This window comes from Mycteria americana, chromosome 1 (assembly GCF_035582795.1).
Source record: "Mycteria americana isolate JAX WOST 10 ecotype Jacksonville Zoo and Gardens chromosome 1, USCA_MyAme_1.0, whole genome shotgun sequence".
Taxonomy (NCBI): Eukaryota; Metazoa; Chordata; class Aves; order Ciconiiformes; family Ciconiidae; genus Mycteria; species Mycteria americana.
Window position 1 is genome coordinate 142,736,685 of NC_134365.1, and position 18,845 is coordinate 142,755,529.

Consider the following 18,845-nt stretch of genomic DNA (forward strand, 5'->3'; position numbering starts at 1 on the left):
TCACCCTCTTGAAATTTTTGCCACAACAGCGTACACTCTTGCAGCAGAAACACATGCTTTCTTAGAATAGCAGAATATTACTATTTTAAGTATTGAAATTACTATAACAATTTTTTCCTTTTAACAGATTAACACTGTTTTGGACATACTGTATTTAGGATTTGACCTTTCTTTTGATTCTAGCTATGCTTCCACCTAAGTGAACTACTAAGGAACTAACACATTTGCCGTCTGAAGGAAAGTTGGAACATTGACTTGTTGCATAGTGTATATTGCAGAAACAAAACAGCTGTGGGCGTTCTTAACACTCATATTGTAAGGTTACAAAGAAAAATTTAATCTGGAAGCACAGAACCCATTTTCTTAAATCTACACAAGAACTAACAGATGCATGTCATGACTACACATGACATTTTAAAGACATTTAAGGCACTATGCACAGTCTTTTTGCTAGCCTACATAGGCAGAGCCTAAGCAGCATTATCAAACATAATCATCACAAAATGAGACAAGTTTAAAAAAAACAGAAAACCAACCCAAAACTCAAAAAACTTAATTTGAAAGTCAAGTTTTATTATTAAAAATGTAAAAGCAAAGGCCAAGGATGTTTTATTTGTCTTCTTATTTCCAAGACAGGAGGAGGTATGAGGACTTTGTCTATGATATTTCTCACAAATATAGGGCAAGGGTTCTTTTAAGGGATAGGCTTTGGGTGTAGGTGAGATGCATAAAGGGGCTAAATTAAAATTCAAATATGATTGTATGACACCTACAGTTAGGGCTTTAAAAACCACCACTGACTTGCTAAAATGATGAATATTGCAATTCAAATGAATGCACTGTCAGAAAAAAAATGAATCGCTGAGAGGCCTACCTACAGACAAAAGAGACGGGACTTCCCTTATGCGAAGCTGCAACTAACCATTGCCTTGACACAGAACTGCAAAGCAGTAGAAATCTTCAAGCCAGTAGGTCACCTTGGGAGTCTGATAAAGCTCTTGTCACATCTGCTTCTGCAACTTGTATTTCAACAGTCTTGATGCCCAGCGGTGAGTTACCTGCATGGAAAAAATGAAAGAGGGGACTGATGAGGGAAGTTACCTCCTTCCCTCACAACTGCCCAGTCAAAATCGGATAGTGTGTCCGTGCGGGAAGATTTTGCTTCATCTCAAGAACACTGGCTTGCTTCTTGAACTTCAGTATTTCTTGAACGTTTCAGAAAAACCCCCACCCAACACAACCCACAATTAACTATTCTTACAGTCAGCAACCCTTAAGAGATGGGTTTACACACCGTTACTTTACTCTTTCCTTGCAGTTTTACATAGATTTGCGCCTTTTTGTTTATGGTTCCAATTATGACCCAGCAATAATAGTATCCTTGTAAATCTCTACACAGGCACGCAAAAGTTCTGCGAGGAAACGCTGTCTAAAATGCCAAAAGGCGAGCAACTCCCCAGTCTCTCCCGTAAGCAGTACCAAGCGGCATTTAAAAAGAAAAGTCCTCCACGAGAAGAGGCCCACGAAGAGAAATGGACTTCGTTTTAAAAACAGGACAACAAAACAAACTCATCCGTCCCGCCGGCTGTCGGCCCGCCCAACGGCGCTCCCGGCACCAACACCCGCCCGCAACCGCCACACGGCTCCGACCGCGCCGCGCCCGGCCCAGCCTCGCCCCGCGGCGGCACCGCTCCCCCTTGGCTCCTGCCGCCGCGGCGGAGCGCGCTTGCGCCGCTGCCACACGGGCTGCCGGCTGCTCTGGCCTCGCCATGTCCGCTTCCTCCTCCCCAGCCGCGCTGCGGCCGGTCACTCACCTGATCTTTGACATGGACGGCCTCCTGCTGGGTGTGTAGCCTTCGCCCCTCTCCCCTGCCGCGGCCTGGCCCCCGCCCCGCGCCGGCCGGTCCCACTGCACGGCGAGGCCCGGCCCGGCCCGGCCGTCCGGGGGGCCAGGGGCCGTAGCTGGCGAAGCGCCGCCCCTACGCCGAGGCGCCTCCCGGGGCTGGGGAGAGCGGAGGGGAGCGGAGCGGAGCGGGCCGGGCCGGGCCGGCCAGGCGGCCTGCACCCTGCGGCCGCTCCTTCACGGTCTCCTCGCTCCGGGCGGGCAGTCAAGGCGCCCCGGGCGGCGTTGCTTAAACCCGGCTGACAGGATGAAAGCAACAGGAAACGATTTATTTCCTTCTCCTCCTCCCGCCACCCCCTGCCTGTCGTGGGCAAATTTCGCCTGAATTAAAAGATCCGGGGCAGAGATTGGAAAGGGCGTTAAGGAACGGCGGAGGACTGAATGAGGTTAGGGTGGCTGTGGGGAGAGAGGTGAGGGGTTAAAAGCCAGGGAAAGCGGGTATGGAGAATGGGTTTCCCGTTTGCAGAGCTGGAGGAGCCCGAGGGCCGCCACGCTGCCCCGGCGCCTGCAGGTCTGCGGGCAGCGGCCGAGAGCAGCGAGTCCCTTACCCTGGGGGCTGCGTGTGCTGTGCGGGGTGCGGGAGGGCATTTTTAAGCATTTAGAGTTGCAGTCTCCAACTGAAAAGTCTGGAAAGCACTGTGATGGTCATCTCCCATATTTTGTATCAGTAGACTTTCAGCTGTGCAGGGTTATTCTGAAATCTCTGTGTCCCTCGTGCTACAGCTAGATTGGGTCTTGAGGTTTCAATAGTCGGTATGACTAGAACAGTATTTAAGTCTGCTCTTAACTATTTGCTGAATCAGGGCCTTCTGCTGCACGTCTGCTGTAGAATAATGGAGTATTTTTGTATGTGATTTGGTTTTTGAAATAGTGTGTGTGGATAATCGCACAGGAAGCAGCTTTGGATGTGGGTGAATTCTTAAAAAGTGTGAACTTGAGGCATGTGCCTTCTTTCTGCAAAACCCAAATTGCTGCAGTTTCTGGAAAGACTGCTGTGAAGTCTAATGAGTTACTCTGTTTCCAAGAAACGTGTACTTTTCCCTCCTTCACGCCTATAACAGGCAAAGGCAATCCAGTTATTGTGGTTTAAAACATAAAAGACTTTACTCACACTATCATGAATAGTTTCAAGCATTTTAGAGCCTTTGGTTTCTGTTTGTTTCATCTGCACTGTCAATATGCTATGCAAAACGGTGATTGAGTTATTTCAGTTTCATTTCCAGTTTCACCACTGGAGTCTCAGTAGCCTGGGGTTATGTTGTTTTTTTTTTAATCCAGAACCAATTATTTTAATTTCATTCTTGTTTAGAAGTTTCAGGAAAGATTTTTTAGTTACTACTGATTTTTAGCATAATTTGAAAATCTGCTTCACACAGAATACTCACCTGAGTGGGACAGTGTAGGTAAGCAATATAAATATTTAGGCAGTGATATGGATACGGAGTTCTCCGAACTCCTGGGGTTCATACAGTGAAGAAACATTAAAAATACTCTAGATTATGAACTGTACCTCATACTGGGAAAGTAATTATAAAGGATCCATAATTCTTGGACCTAAGTTTGCCAAGACACTCAAGGTATAAACCTACTCCTTGCTGTTATTAAATTTATCTGTTGTAAAGTACAGCTCCAGAGAAATACTCTGTCACTTTCTAGATTCAAATTAAATAGCAGACATAAATTACGGCATTTTGTGTGCTTATATATAAAATATACTTACATGAAGAGTTTATGCATGCTGGTATAATTTATTTTTATCCCTATATATGAGGCATACTTTGCACTGATAAATTTTTGTTGTGTTGTGTTTTCATTTACCTAGTTACTGTTATGCTACAATGCGGATGCGATTTATTTTATTTTAAAAAGTTGCATAGCAAGAATGTGTTGTATTTCAGTAATCTTTCAGGTGTGATTAAAGCCATAATTATGTATAACATTAAACTGAAAATACTCTTAAGTGTCTTCCAGTACAGAGGCATAAAAGGGACACCACCTTGATGATTTTCATAATGTATGCTTCCTGTCAGAGGACTTGTAGTATGTTTCAGCCTCTAAATACTTTGAGTTCTGTCACAACTTTAACACAATTTTTAGTGAACCTGTTTGTTTTATGACAAGTTGTGACCCTTAGGAGGCAAACAGGCAGTCAGGAGACTGCTTGGACTTCCCCAAGATTCCTAAATGTTTCAAGAAGTTTGGAATACTTTTGGGGAAGGAATGAAGTAAGGGATGCACAGGTTAGATGCTTTCTGCCCAGCCTGTCTGATGTAAATCTTCTGAATGAGATAAATGGTTATATTGATGTAAACCTGCATGAGAAATAAGATCCTCATCTTTAATTTTCTTACAAAATTTTAATGTCACATAGTGCTTATCGAAGATGATAAAATGAATTGCATACATATTTCTAGAAGCTATAGAAATATGCATAAAGTTACTTCTTTTGAAAGAACACAAACAAAATTTTCGGTATTGTGTATCTATAACTACGTTTTTGTAACTTTTTAAAGTACCTCCATAGCTGGTTGTGTTTTTCAGAATCTGAAGCTTTAGGTATTGCAATAATTTTCATAACAAGGTAGTGTGTGAAAATGTATGTGACTGGTTTTGGAAGTTTTCATATAAACCTTGCCGATTTTATAGAAGAAATATTAATTGATCTATGAATTATGACAAATTGAACATTAAATTGATCTAATATAATGTGCCATGGCCTTGCTTTCTGTAGCTCACATAATTGCTTCTGATTAAAGAAGATAGGATATCTTCTGATAAGAAGATTTGCAAAATATTCGTGAATACTTCATAACTGCGAGTGTAAAACCCTTAAATGAGGTCTTAGGCACTTACAAGGTTCTTGGCTTTGGAAACAATCCAGGTGTTACCCTATAGAACCTGCATCTATATACTTTAGTGGCTAACGCTAGGCAATGTGAAAGTGTTGCTGAGTCTGATCTTCTGTGACTTTATCTCCCCCATCTCTTTAACATAATTGAGACTGATTAAGTTGTCCTTGAGTCCCACCTTGATATATCAGCTTACCTTCAACAGGGAAGTTCTTGCCTCTGAACTGCCAGTGGAAGTACTTCATCCCTTTCATTTGGAGTCCTTCTGTATCATTATTTGAAGTGTTATTTAACACCTTTTTTTCAGCACTTACAATCAATGCGGTTCACTCTTCTGGAGTTTTCTCCTTTGGATTAACTTCTCTTTCCCTTTGAGCTGTTGGATGAAGTCTTACGTTTTTTGTCTGTCATACCAGTTGCCAGGAAATTAGCACACTGGAAGATAGTGCTCTCATTTAGTAAGTATAATACGTGAACAGCACCTCTAGACAGCTTGTTATTTAATAGGTAAAATTAATTGAAGGGCTTTTTTTTTTGTAGGAAACTCCAGCTGTAATAGAAAAAACAGCCTTTGTGTGAGTGTACTACAGTTACATCCTGCTTTATTATACATATGCAGCAAGATTTAATTAATGTAGTTTATAAGTGGTGCTCACGTCACTGTGTAGTATAAACCAGAGGAAAAGGAATAACTAAGTTTTAGGTTTTGGTGTACTGCTGTACTTTTTAAATTTATTTTTAAAACCAACACTTTTGTAGTGTTAAATTTCTACTTGTTTTCCTACAGTATCCTAACAATAAATAATCCTAACAATAAATGCTCAGAACTTGTATAGTAGATTGTTTTTTCTTAAAATGCTTTAGTCTTTTCCTACAGATTACCGTTCTTACCTCTAGTGTGTAATATAATTAAAACTATTAAACCTACTTGTGTGTGCGCTTATCTGACACACACAGTACAGGGTTTGCTGGCTAAAATAAAAAATAAAAAAACAGAACAGAAGCTAGAGATCTTTGATACCTAAATAAATACTTTTGTATTGTTTAATACCTGATCCTGGCATTTTAGCATATTGTAAAAACATACAAAACCAACGCTGAAGATACAAAAGGAAAAATCTATTGTGTTTGTACAAAATATACAACTAGAGTAAGGCCCCCTAGGATCTGTCTTCTCAACTTACTGCACAGGTTGTATTTTGAGCTATGACAAGTGGTTTTGTTATGTAATTGTAGCCAATACCTACCCCACCACCAGGACACGGATAGGATTGACTGTTGCCTGTGTTGATCTGTGCCTAAACTTGTAGGGGGCTGAAAATATTTTAAATTAGAAATTATATTCTGTACAAACTGCGTGTATAATATTAATCTTTCCTAACTGACAAATGAACTTAGGAAAACTGCTGCAAAGATAAGATGTTTCTTAGCATTGTGCTTAAAGCTGAACTAAAGCTAAATTAACATGCAGAGAACATGGCACTTTAGTATAGAAAGTTTAGTCATGTATTTATTTTTGGTTAAAATTTTGTTAGAAGTAGTGACTGTTTTATGTAAATTACTATCCTTGCCGGTGTCCCTTAGTGTTGTGAAACAGCATCTTTACATAAGGTAAGTCACCATATTCAAGTAAATCTAAAAGAGAGATGGTTTCTAAAGCAGCTTTGTTTTGCAAGATACCTTCACCATAACTCAAAGTCATGTTGGACTGTACAGGCACAGGTATGCCAGCTTGACCTGACCATTTGCAGAGGTGCAAGAAGTAGTTTAGGCAACTGAGATCAGAAGCTGCTGCTTTTGCAGCTGCTATCTCCTTTGTATGGAGAAGACTGCTGGTTCTTGCGCACCGCTTCTAAGCAACTCCTGCATGGCTAGTCATACAGGTAATATCTGGTCTCTAATATAGCAGAAATTAACTTGCAGTTAAATTCATTGCATTGTTGTGAAATTCACAAGAGTTTTGGCATGTTTTCTTTCTCCCCAGTGTTACCTACCCATTGTCACAAGGTCAGAAGTCAAAAATGTACTCTTACTTTCATTTCATTGCACAAGTTGCCTAGGAGATTGCTGTTACAAGAAAACTGGTAAGAGTTCTATGCTGGAGTTTGCTTATGTGCATGCTGTCTTTTATTTTACAGCATGAATGGGAGGTCAAAACAGCTTCCTATTTCTTCTGCATCAGAGCAAATAGCACCAATTCAACTAAACATCAGTCCTCTCTAGATTGTCCTCTATTATGGCTTAAGTGCAGGAATTAATCTTCTTAGGCTATAAACTGGCAATCTTGTAAGCCAATTTTCTGCTTCTAGGTAGTGGAAACTTGCTTTCTTGTCATTCTCCATTTCCATCTGATTTTGGGGAACAAAGAAGGAAACAAAAATACTGTCTTGCCCCTGTGTTCTGTACTTGTATCTTGTTGCAAAAACAAAGAGATTAAGGATATTATTAGATTAAAATACCTCATAGATGCTTCATGAGCAAATTTTGGAGATAAGTAAAAAAGCTTCTCATTAAGAATTAGCTAACCATAAATAGAGTAAATAAGATTTGCCATATGCTTGAAAGCTAACATTTTAATTCAACAGCAAGGAAAATTTTGGCAAGAACATAACAAACATACTAACCTAGAGTCTAACTTCTTATATTCCCATGATTGAGTTGCAAATTGTCCACACGGTTGCCTGTTGTTTGTGATTAGAATAATCCAGAATCGGAGCTTAGTCAGCATCTGTAGAACAGGGTTTTTTTAATTTCTGTAATGGTTACCACATTTCAAAATGTCATGGGTAGCATTAGCAATGATCTGTTTTTTTTCTCCTTGGGGAATGAACAAAGGAATGCTCCCAAGCTGAAAGATCCATGATTTGATTTTAATATTGCACATAAATTACATGCAAATGTAATGCATTTTTGGTGCTTATTTATTTATTAGTTGCACCAGACACAAAGCATTTGGTTTTAAAAGAAAAAAAATCAAACATACTAAATAAATGAATCCCAAGAGATTTCAAATTTCCACTGTTAATAATGTGGCTTTTGTTTTCTGACTGTTACACATATTCGACTGTATAGAGGGCCTTTAGCAAGTGGAGAGGTATGTTTTGAAGGTGCTGGGAGTCTAAAGGTTCTGCTTAGTGATTTTAAAGATGCACACAGCAGTTTGACCATTTATAAAAATTAGTCTCTTTCTATGCCTAAATGCAGATTCTCGAATCTGTTTGTAGATGATAAGGCTTTGTATGTGTTTGGCTACATACACTGTTTTGTGTATGAAGTTCCAATTATTTTGCTTTGAATGTAAATAACGTGTCGTAAATGGAACAGGATTTCACACAAAGAAAAGGTGCATAGAGTTTTCCCTTATAATAACACTATTTCCAGCTGCTGCATTCCAATTTTCTTTTTACTTAAGAAGAAAAACAACATTAACAACCCTGGATTTATTATTCTGCAGGCTGGCAGTAGTTACACTGTATGCCATCTTGGGCCCAGCTCTGCAGCTCTTGTTCTGAGTAGTTGTAATTCATTCATGTAGCCTGGTTGTGAGTTGGCTAATTGAACTCTTGAGAGTGGAGTTTTTAAGGACACCTTAATTTGTCTGGGTAGGACAGTTTACCAGCAAAATTCTGCTCTGTGAGTTCTGCTGGTATATTTTTTCCAAGAGACAATCTTATTCTTGAATACTGGCATTTATACTTCTAATGTTGGGGGGGAGGGGGTGTTGGTGGTTGTTATTATTTTTAACTAATTTTTTACTTCTTTTATTTATTTATTTATTTATTTTATTGGCAACAGACCTTAATGGTGATGATAATTTTCACAATATGATCATTGCTCTTTTAAAGACCAGAAGCTCTGTTAACTAATAACACAAAAGCAATTGATCTAAATATCTTCTCCCTTCAAACTTGATATCTGTTGCTTTCATTATGGACAACTGATTTTCTTTTGCACAATGTAGAGACTGCTAGTGATCGTTGCTGCTTCTGTTATGTGTTTCTGTACTTCTCTGTATTGATCCTCATTTCTTTCACAAGACTACTGAGAAGTATTTAACCAAGATCACTTTTGTATCTTTTAATGGTTCTGACAGAGATTCCTGACCTTGATTTATCCTTTTCCTCCCCCTTAATAATAATAATAAAATCAGTGTTCTGACCCAAAGTTCATTGAGGTATTGCCAACCTTTTTGATTTATCTCACTTTTTACTTCCTTTCCTTCAATAACCAGTAAGGAATGCTTGTCTCTGTTTCTTGTGGCTCTTTTTTTAATGGCTGACAACTTTTTTCTTTTTCTTTTTTTTTTTTTTGGCAATATTTTGCTTCTTGAAGGGTTACACACCTATTGACAGTATCAATGTTTGCTGTCTATGTATGCTTTCTGTTCTTGTGCAGCTTTTAATAATTCTTAATTCCTCTTATAATAAATACCATTTTTCATAGTCGTTTGGCAATAAATCTGATGCTGTAATTTGGAAAAACTTGCATCTAAGTGTACGCTGCTCTTTCCCAAGTGTGGTTTTGCTGTTGTTATATGTAATAGCTTGTTTCTTTTTAAAATGTATTCTTACTTTTCTTCCTCCTTCCCTTTTGAGGTATATGAAGTATTTTCGTAAAAGTCATCAAATAAGCCCTATTTCTAGTAGACTGTGTGTCTCTGATGAAACAAGTTTATTTCTGGTTCTTGAAAGCTTTCCTTTGGGTACCAGTTATGTATCAGCACTCCATATATTACTTTTTCCCTCTGCTGTTAGTTTTTGCCTCTGCTGTGCCAGTGTGTGGTTCTTTTGGGCAAGTTTCGTGTTCAGTTTGTCTCAGGATAACGCAAGACAGCTGAGAGGAAAGCCCAGTTTGTTATTTGTCAGCCCAGTCTTTCTTTCTAACATCCGTAGGAATTTACTCATGACCGTTGTCATTGTATAATATGTACGGCGTTATACAGTGTCTCATTCTCCCAGCTCATTAATACACATTCTCTGACCTGGTGTAATAGTTCCAGCAGCCCCTGTGTAACCTTCGCTCTCCGAAGGATAGATACGTGCTAGTCCTTTGCAGCAGTTCCGTGCTTGTGGGTGCTGAACTAATTGGGTTTGCTGCCAAACAGCTCAGCCCTCTTGTCACTCCTGGGTATTGATTGTCTGCTGTGCATAAATATTAGTTCACTCAGGTTCTCTTTCACAGTGTCGCCATATACTGCAAATTGCCCACTCATGTTAGGGCATCTTTTTGAACATTATGTTTTTAAAATTGTGTTCTGCTTTAATTGGTCCATTCGCATGTAATGTAAACTGCCACAGAGTACGTATTCAAACTAATAGACCTTTATTTGATTACTGAGCAGTCATGAGAGGAAGTGTCTTTGTTAGATTGGGATGTTTTATGAGTTCGACACTGGTACTGTCCATTTGGGAACATTTCTAAGGAAGAGGAAAAAATTTGCACTAATACTGGAAGAATGGAATGAAAGATAATGTGTGTTTAATGAAAAAATTGGGATTATAGTGTATCAGAAGGGCTGAAGTGAGAGAAATTAATGGGTTTAAGGTGGAGCATGAGTACACTGAGACATAATTTCATTTGAATAAATTCTTCTATGGTAAAGATTTTTTTGTTTGTTTGTTTTTGTAATTTACGTACAGAAAGCTCATTTGACCTGTTTCTTCAGGGCAAAAGAATAGACCCATATATGTCTGTAAAGTGACATAACCTTGGATAATGTCATCATTCTGCTACAAGACCATTACTGCAAAAAATTATACCATGTGAAATGGTGGATCTTTTTATGCTAGAACTGAATCCTCTCTATAGCATTATATTATTATTGGACTAACAAAATGTTCTTTGCTTTGTGGCTCAGGGGAGATGGAGCCACAAAGAGTGTATCACAATGCAATAAATTTCTAGTCTTTAAAAATTAAAAACAGTGTTTCATGGGGAACGTATCTCAGGAAAATGAAAATATTTGGGTCACTAAGGTATTGTAGTATATCTAATTGCTACTCTGCTGCCTAATAACTTTCATTGTTATTATTGTTGTAGATCATATTTTTATGATATTTATCCTTCTCCCATTTTTAATTTGAATATCTTCATTTTCCATGAATGAAGATATCTAAGAGTAAAGAGCAAGAAGTAGTGTTGCTATTCTGTTTTTGTGTGTTCTAGAACTTTAAACTTTTTATGTGGCAGTTGATTGCAAATTGTACAGTATTGTAAAATTTAGTTCTTGAAAATGTCTGACTCACCATTGACTTTGCATAGTTTGCTGTTTATCATGGCTTTGCCTTTTTCAAAAAGGAAGTGAGCTATTCCCTTCCCTCTTTTGGAACTTGTTACAGAGAGCAGGTAATTAGCGTGTGCACTTGGAAACACTGTAGAATAACAAGATAAAATAGAAGTTCTAGGTTCTAAGGGTTAAGTTAAAAAAAGTTTTGCATCTTTATACCACTTGTTATACTAATGCCAGTTCTACCATTTTTTTTCATTAAGAAAACCTAGAGTTCTCTCTTACAGAATAAAAAAAAAAAAGGGTTTTGGTTTCACCTCCTAATTGTATTCAAAGTTTTAAAGAATTCTGGGCTGTTTTTTAACTGCTTGTTAGCTGAGTCTTCATGCCTTTAGAAACAGCTGCATTTCCTAAAACTCTCACACTATACCACTGCAAAATTTCTGGGTAGCTGTGATCTGTCACACACAGCCTCCCTTGTCCAGGCTGGTCCCTGAACTGCCCGGAGAGGAGAGCTTTCTGGAGTCTGCTCTAGCACCATTACTTGTTGTCCAGACCATTCCTTTCCTATAGAAAGCAGGATAGTGGAGAGAGAAGACAATCTACACATATGTTGGGACAAGATTTGAAATAACATATCACCTGAGTGCTTCTAGGTCCCAGGGTTTAGAAATAGCCTGTGATTTCTGAAATGTATACAATGAACTTACAGAAGTAACTGTACTTATTAATGGCAGTGTTAATAACATGTAAGAGTTTATCCCAGTACTTTTGTGTATATACAAATATACTTTGTGTAGCAGTCTTCATGTGACATCTTGGGCTCAGAGAAAAATTCTGAATTTTGATGGCATCTTTGGAAGTGTGATAGCATTAGGAGTTTTCTTCTTTTATGTTTACTTTTGTTGTTAAAGTTTTTCTAATACTGTGCTCTAAATTCTGCCGTTATCGTTCCTTGGATATCATTCCTTGGATATATTATGTTAGTATTGCTTTTATCTGAAATATATTTCATAAACAGGAGAAAGTCTGTGAAATGTTCATCATAGTATTAGGCTTTCTGTATATGCTAATTTTTTTTTCTATGTGTATCTGTTTTACAGACTTCAGAATCTCTCAAATAATATTCTTTCAGTTTGGAAATTTCCAGTGCTCTACAAAACCCTACAGGTCCTGGATAAAGCTTCAGAGATACAGGGGATGTCTTTTCATGTGTGTGCATGTATGCAAAGGAGAGGATTTCTTCCATTTAAAATAACTATTAAGATAATGAGCATGTTTTCAGTAACTCTGAAGTTGTCAAAGAAAAATGCCTTAAAAATATGTCAAAATTTTCTTGGAGGAAGTCTCTTTGCACAACGGAGAGTTAACAATAAAAGTGGATTATATGGTTTATGAATTAACTAGGCCTTGTTTTTCCCTAATCAATGCTCTTGGCTTTCAGAGTTGGTGTTTCAGGATCTGTAGCTGGTACCTGTCTGCATTATACTGGTTAAAGCTGCTCTTTACGTAAATCTTTCTATGTTTCCCCCTGCCTCTCCCCCAGGCAATAATACAAGATGATTAATTTGTGTGTTAGCGTGGGTTTTCTCTCCTCATTGCCCTGGTTAATTGAAAAATGGCTATATGTTCTTTGAAGTTTCTACTAAGAGGGGAAAAATAAAAGCTATATTCTAAGATTTATAGCAAAACCGTGGAAATTATTCCCCTCTTCATCCATTCCCTTTTCTAATACTGTAGTTCAACATGGAATAGATTAATGTTTTCTTTTTCTTCCTTCTGTTATAATTGCAGCTTCCAGGGGACTAAAACAAATATTCCTGTTTGACCCAAATGTTTCTGTATTTGTATATAAAGAAAAGGAAGGTAGAATATTCTTTTTGCTCTGTGTACTCTTCAGTAGATACTTAGTTTACCTTTCCCTTCATAGTATCTTGCATACTGATATTGTGAGCTTCAGTTCTCTGCTTTATATTCTAACTGTATGTACAAGAAATTATGTTTCATTGATGTTCTAACATTATTCCTAAGTATATCTCAAAAGAGTTACAATAAGAAACATACTTCCAGTACCCATTCATTCTTTCTGGGTTGGATCCTGCATTTACCTTTCTTCTCTCCTCCTGTTTCTTTAAAGTAATCTTCTGGTGCTGTGAATTAAAAACAGACTTGCTTTTGAAAAAAAATACTCTGTAAGTTTAGGCCCAACAGAGATTTGATGTGATTTTCCTAGGAATCATTCTCACTAAAGTCTTGAAATCCTCATCTTATCTGAGTCTTCTTGACTTGGCAGCTGGTTTGATAGTGCTTATCAATAGCTTTTCCCCAAAACCTTGTTCTTTCATGGCATTCTTTTTTTAGAGATGAGTGCAGCATGGAAATACGTCATTCAGAAAGATTATATTTGTACGCATGAGTGGTTACAAGAGGCCCAATACATAGGTGTTGTACCATATCAGAGGTGTAATAAGGTGTACCTTACAGATATCGCTCTTTCCTTGGATAGAAGTAAAGGAATTGACACAGATGTTACAAAATCCTAGAGTTCTGTTGAAATAACAGTACCTACTCCTTTCCTCCAAGCTATGAAAGTTTTTATCGATAATATAGACCCAGAAACATAAATGAAATATTCAACAAAATAGTTTACAAAGATCAATGATTACAGGTATTGTATAACTGTACTTAATGGTAGTCTAAGTTTGAAAAATGTATTGCCCACTTGAAATGTCTATAATGGAGCCTTTGAGACAATTATAGACTAGCAAGGAAATTATTTTTTTCACAGAGTGATGATGGTGCATTTTAATGGCTTCAGTACTGACAATGCAGATGCTTCCCATTTCCAATTCAAGACCTACTTAAGCTCCTCTGACAGTCTATGGGAGGGAGTTAAATTCTCAAGAGACAGGCTAGATTTTCTATAATTGTTAATAAGGTAGAGGGTACTGTCAGAAGAAATCCCTTTTCTGAAGAAAACAGCTTTAATTCTTGTATAATTTCATTTTATTTATTTGTTACCGGCGAAGTTTTAAAGCTCTAAAAAGTACAAGTTCATAACAGACGTGGTGACAGGCCGACAGCCCTGTAGCAATACCACCATGAACCGTGTCAACCTAACACAAGAAAAAACTTCCAACCTCTTCACTTGTGACAAGCTCAGTGACTAAAGTTGCCCTTTACATTTTAGAGGGTGGACTGCAGCCATGTTCAACAGTGTTCAGCTCTGTTTTCTTTGATTGCAACATTTCGTACAATTGGATTCTTATATTAATTGTCAGATTTGCTCTTCAGACAACAGGAAAAAAACCCAAAAGGCTCTTCAGCTTGTTGATGGAATACCAGATTTACATTTTTGTGCAAAGTTTTCAATCTCTTTGAAAACTACTGTCCAGAGGCTATTAGAAAGATGTGGCCTATGGTGCATTTGCCTCTTTTCAGAAGAGAAAGGCCTTTGGTGACCAGCTGTTTTATTATTATTGCAACTTGTATACCTTCTAATTCTTTTTTCCCTACATTTAGGGAACACATAAGTTACCCTGTTTAACTGGATATGCAGCTTTAACTATATGCCTAGGTCATGGTAGTCCTTCTAACAGTTTCAAAACATAAGGGTCAAAAGGTATAGCCTTAGGACTTAATCTTTTTGTCTAAAAGTCATTTAAGTTAAGTGACTCAGTTCAGTGTATTCAACAAGTGAAGCAGACACCTTTTATTTTGCTGATTATAAGCTTGATTTTAGATCAAGCAAAAAGAAATCACCAGAATGGGGTCAGGGAAGCTATTTATTGAACACTGTCTGTTACAAATGGCATTTTTCAGAGTTATTTCATATTCAGGTGTTAGTAACTTCTACTTCATTCTACATTTTGTATGTCAGATCTGTTTGGATACTGCTGAGTATGGCTGTTCATAATTGTTTTCATAGTTACTATATATAGTTGCATAAGTGATGCTTGTATTAATGGTTTCTAGCTATTATTTTTACCACACCTTGTCAGGTGTTAATCAGAGAGACTAATTTTTTTCCTAATTTCCTTAAACTTCTTGCCCTTTTCCAACTATGAAGCTGCCTGCAATGCACCTTCAAAAACAATTTTCCCATTTACAAGCAGAATGATAGCAAATTGTTGCTATGGAGCAAAGAATTTTTTGTTGTAAATCTAATTTCAGATTAGCTACTGTGGAATTGGAAATTCATGCCTTATCTAAACGTATTTATATTCAGAAACCGTGAGCTTCATCGTCTCTTGCTTGTACCATTGTGACTTAATTGATTTCAGTAGATTTGTACCTAATTCTGAGCAGTGACAGAAGGGCTACTGGGTTTTTTTTTTTTGTCTTCTTTAGTTTTTGGTTGGAGGGACGTTGGGGCTATTTTTGGAAATAAGGTAAAACCCCTCCTCTTACCTGCTTATTGAGCATATACTTTGCCAGCCTGTCTTTTGCAAGCGCTGTTGCAGTAGAACTAAGCACACCCCAGCGAAGTAATTCCTGTGTCAGGCTTATTAACTTCCAACCACAGGAGAGTGAAGCTGCTTGTGTCTCAAGATGTAAACTTTGACCTCAGCTTGCAGAACTGAGGTAGAAGGGAAGAAAGATTGAATGAAAGTGGAACGACTCCTTGTTTGGTTCACGATATCTGCTTTTATTTTTAGGACGTTAATCATACAGAAGAATGAAATGACAAACTAAAATTTCTTGCACTCTTTGAGTCTCTGAACACATATATTTTTATTTAATTTAGTAGGATACACAGCGGTGTTTCTTGTAACTCTAAGCTGTCACACTCAAAACAGAGTCATAATATAACAGTTCCGCTATGCCCAGAACCACTCTCTAGCAAAATAAGATTCAGCCTCTCCCCTTTGAGATAGCTGAAAATATAACCTTAATAGCTACCATCAGAGAGTCTTCCAAATTTCTATTTCTCCTGTAGTCCTCATGTGAATTGGGTTCACTCCTGGGTCAGTGAGATTCTCTGTCTGAACCTTTTTGTAATCACTGTATTCTTCCAGGATTATAGTGTGCATAAGTTTTATGTCTTTTTATAAAACATCCCTGGTGCTGTTTTGTTATTTTTCCCCTGTTTTAAACAAGAGATAGTAGAGTTTAGGTTAAGTGGATTTTGGTGTTTGAAGACCTTATGCTAGTTTAGCATTTTCATAATGTGCTAAAATAATACCAGGTCAGTTTGATCTGTGGACTTAACAGTCGGATCTGTTCTCAGTCACCTCCTCTCTGCCAGGGAATACCACTCTTAGAAAAGCTTTAAAAGCTAAAATATTTTACTTGAAAGTTGGGACTGGGTCCAGTACATCCACCTTTAAGTACCTGATGTGTGTCAAATTTTTAAGCAAGCTGATTATAGTCTAAAACAAATTACAGTCTTCCAGTAGTTCTGTGCTTCTACCCATGGTGTTAGGAAACAAAAAGAGTTCGTGTACCATCAGCCATAATAGTCCACTAACTTTGAGTGGTCCTGCTCTGGGCTGCAGGCTGTATTTGGCCTAGGATTCAGTTAGGACCTGCCTCTGGCTTACTGCTGAGTCTGGAGGTAGGACAGCTCTTGCTGTCACCACGTGAGGCTTTTCAATGCTCTGTGAGAATAGCCCTCTACTCTGATCCTCAGCCCCAGGTGGGAGGCAAGGGCTGTGGTCATGCGACTTCAGAGAAGCCTGTGGCTCACCTGGGTAGAAATCCACACTTACCACATGGTATTGGAAGTCCCTTAAGTTAGTATCTATACCATGGTTCTGAGGTTTCATCTACAGTTTTCAAACAAACAGTGACTACAGCTCATAAAACAATTTTCAGTTTGCTGTATCATGTTTGCCTCATAAATCTCACTGGTCTGATTCTTTTTTGTATTTTAAATTGTAGTTAGGATTAGGAGTTGTTGGTATACGACTATTAAAGAGAGACTGTGATTGGGTCTTGCAGTATTTCTGACACTTTTCTCTTGACAGTAGGCAGTCAGCCATGATGAAATATCCTCTGTCTTGGAAAATCAAGCACATTGATGATGTTTGGTTTTCTCCTCTTAGTGTTACCACCACAGAGAAGTTACTCCATCAGCAGATTTACTTCAAAAATTTTAGGCACTCTTGAGTGGACGGAAGAGATTAACTTTATTAATTGGTAGTTCTTTACACTTCCTTTGTGGTAGTATGTTTGACACATTGCTGCAGTTAAGTTTAGAACATTGTCCAAGGCCACACTGGAAAAATAATGTTTTTCTTTTCTATTAGAGCCACTCTGTCTTTTGAAATGTTTCCACTGTTTAGGAAACTGACTTTTTGGACAGTATTACAGAAAGTGATTTAGAAACATGTAACACTGAAAATCAAACAACTTGGAATTCGCAACTTGCTTAAGTCTTTACATATATGTAGTCTCCTGGGCAAGCAAAAGCTTTCTGAGAAAAAGGAAGTCAGTATTAGAAGAGAACTGTGGCGTGCTGAAGAGAATTTTCTCTTTGGTCTCATTTTGTTGGTTTTTTGTTGAGGGAAGAATAAAGCTTTCTGACTCTTACACCCCCCCCCCCCCCCCCGCCCCGACTATTCTTTTTTTTTTTTTTTTTTCTTTTCTGTTTTAGGTTCTGGGTTAAACAGAACAGCTCTGGGATGTCTGTTCAAGGAAGGTTATGTTTCTTATAGCTCTTCCTGGAAAAAGTATATCTTAATTAAGATATATTTGGTTATTCTTCTGCTGACTTTGATAACATAGTGACCCTTTTGGTTTCATCTACCTTGTGTGGTAGTTTTATCCAGGTGCCTTGGAACATCTGATTTCAAAACAACTTTTTAAACTCTGTTTTGCATTCCTCAGGTCAGTGAACTGCTGCCATGCGTTGTCAGCAACGTACTAAGAAGAAGAGATACCCCCTTGGTGAAAGGCTAACTTCCTTGTGAACATGCTATAAGCTGTTCTTCCCAGAGCTAGTAATTGCTCCTCTGGATGAGAACAGTCCTTGATTAATACTGTTGCCTTGTTTCAGTAGCTCATATGCTAATGACAGTGTAACTGGTACCTGACTTGGGCCTTGTCATACCTATTATAAGAAGCTACGTCTCTGTTAGCCATAGGTTTTGGCCCAACAAGTGGGATTGTGTGGGCATCATATCAACTGGTGTTCGCATAGTTCTATTTTTAATGGTTAAGGGCCTGCGTGAATGCCTAAGAAAGTGTGTCGAGCAGTTTCTATGAATCAATAGCTTTTCTATTTTTAAACTAATGAGATGCTGTCACATAGTTGATGTTTAATTAGAATGTTTTGAATTAAGTCATATATATTGCCTGCTATTTCAAAGTTGGGTTCCCTCATGCTCCAGAATTGAAATACAGACTTCTCTTTACTTTTTCATGTGCTATTTTGTATTGGTGTTGGAGTATTTGTTTATACCTCCACATCAGAAGAGTGTTTGCATGGTTTATTTGTGAACTATTTCTTTGAATTCCCTGTGGCATTAAAAAGCAGGATACGGTGCACATGTTAATACAAGATAGCGTTAAGATACGTCTGCTGTATTAATGTAAACTAAAAGCCTTTTGAATTTGTTCAGAAGCTTCTTCCCCTCCCCATAGAAGTAAAATGTTTCTTTGCATATAAAATGAGAAATTGGCTTCCTCTGTAGCTGCCATTTGAGAATTCTCCCAGTGATATAAGCCCAGAGGGGCAAATATGTGATACTCATTTGGGAACAGTTCTATGCAGCTATTATTTTTTTGGGCACCAAACTTACTTTCTTTTTAAGCCTCTTAGCAATAACTTGAATTCATGGTAGGATGTTTCATATCAGAGAAGGGCAAACAGACTGACAGCACTTTGAGTGAGTTAGCCAGTGGCAGTGTGTTTCTCTGGATT

General features: G+C 38.1%; 1 protein-coding gene across 5 annotated transcripts in view; it reads left to right on the plus strand.

The window, feature by feature from the left end:
- The first annotated feature begins 1,497 nt into the window (after nt 1–1,497).
- Nucleotides 1,498–18,845, plus strand: part of PUDP (pseudouridine 5'-phosphatase) — a 70,373-nt gene continuing 53,025 nt past the window's right edge. For 2 of the 5 annotated variants that reach the window (XM_075522680.1, XM_075522688.1), the window contains exon 1: nt 1,498–1,845. In XM_075522680.1, coding sequence (XP_075378795.1) covers nt 1,533–1,845 — 313 coding nt within the window. In that variant the 5' untranslated portion in view covers nt 1,498–1,532. Of the gene's footprint in view, nt 1,846–5,059; nt 5,211–5,309; nt 5,328–6,736; nt 6,837–12,081; nt 12,197–18,845 lie in introns of those variants that run through there. The other 3 variants (XM_075522708.1, XM_075522692.1, XM_075522700.1) reach the window with 3 other exon arrangements.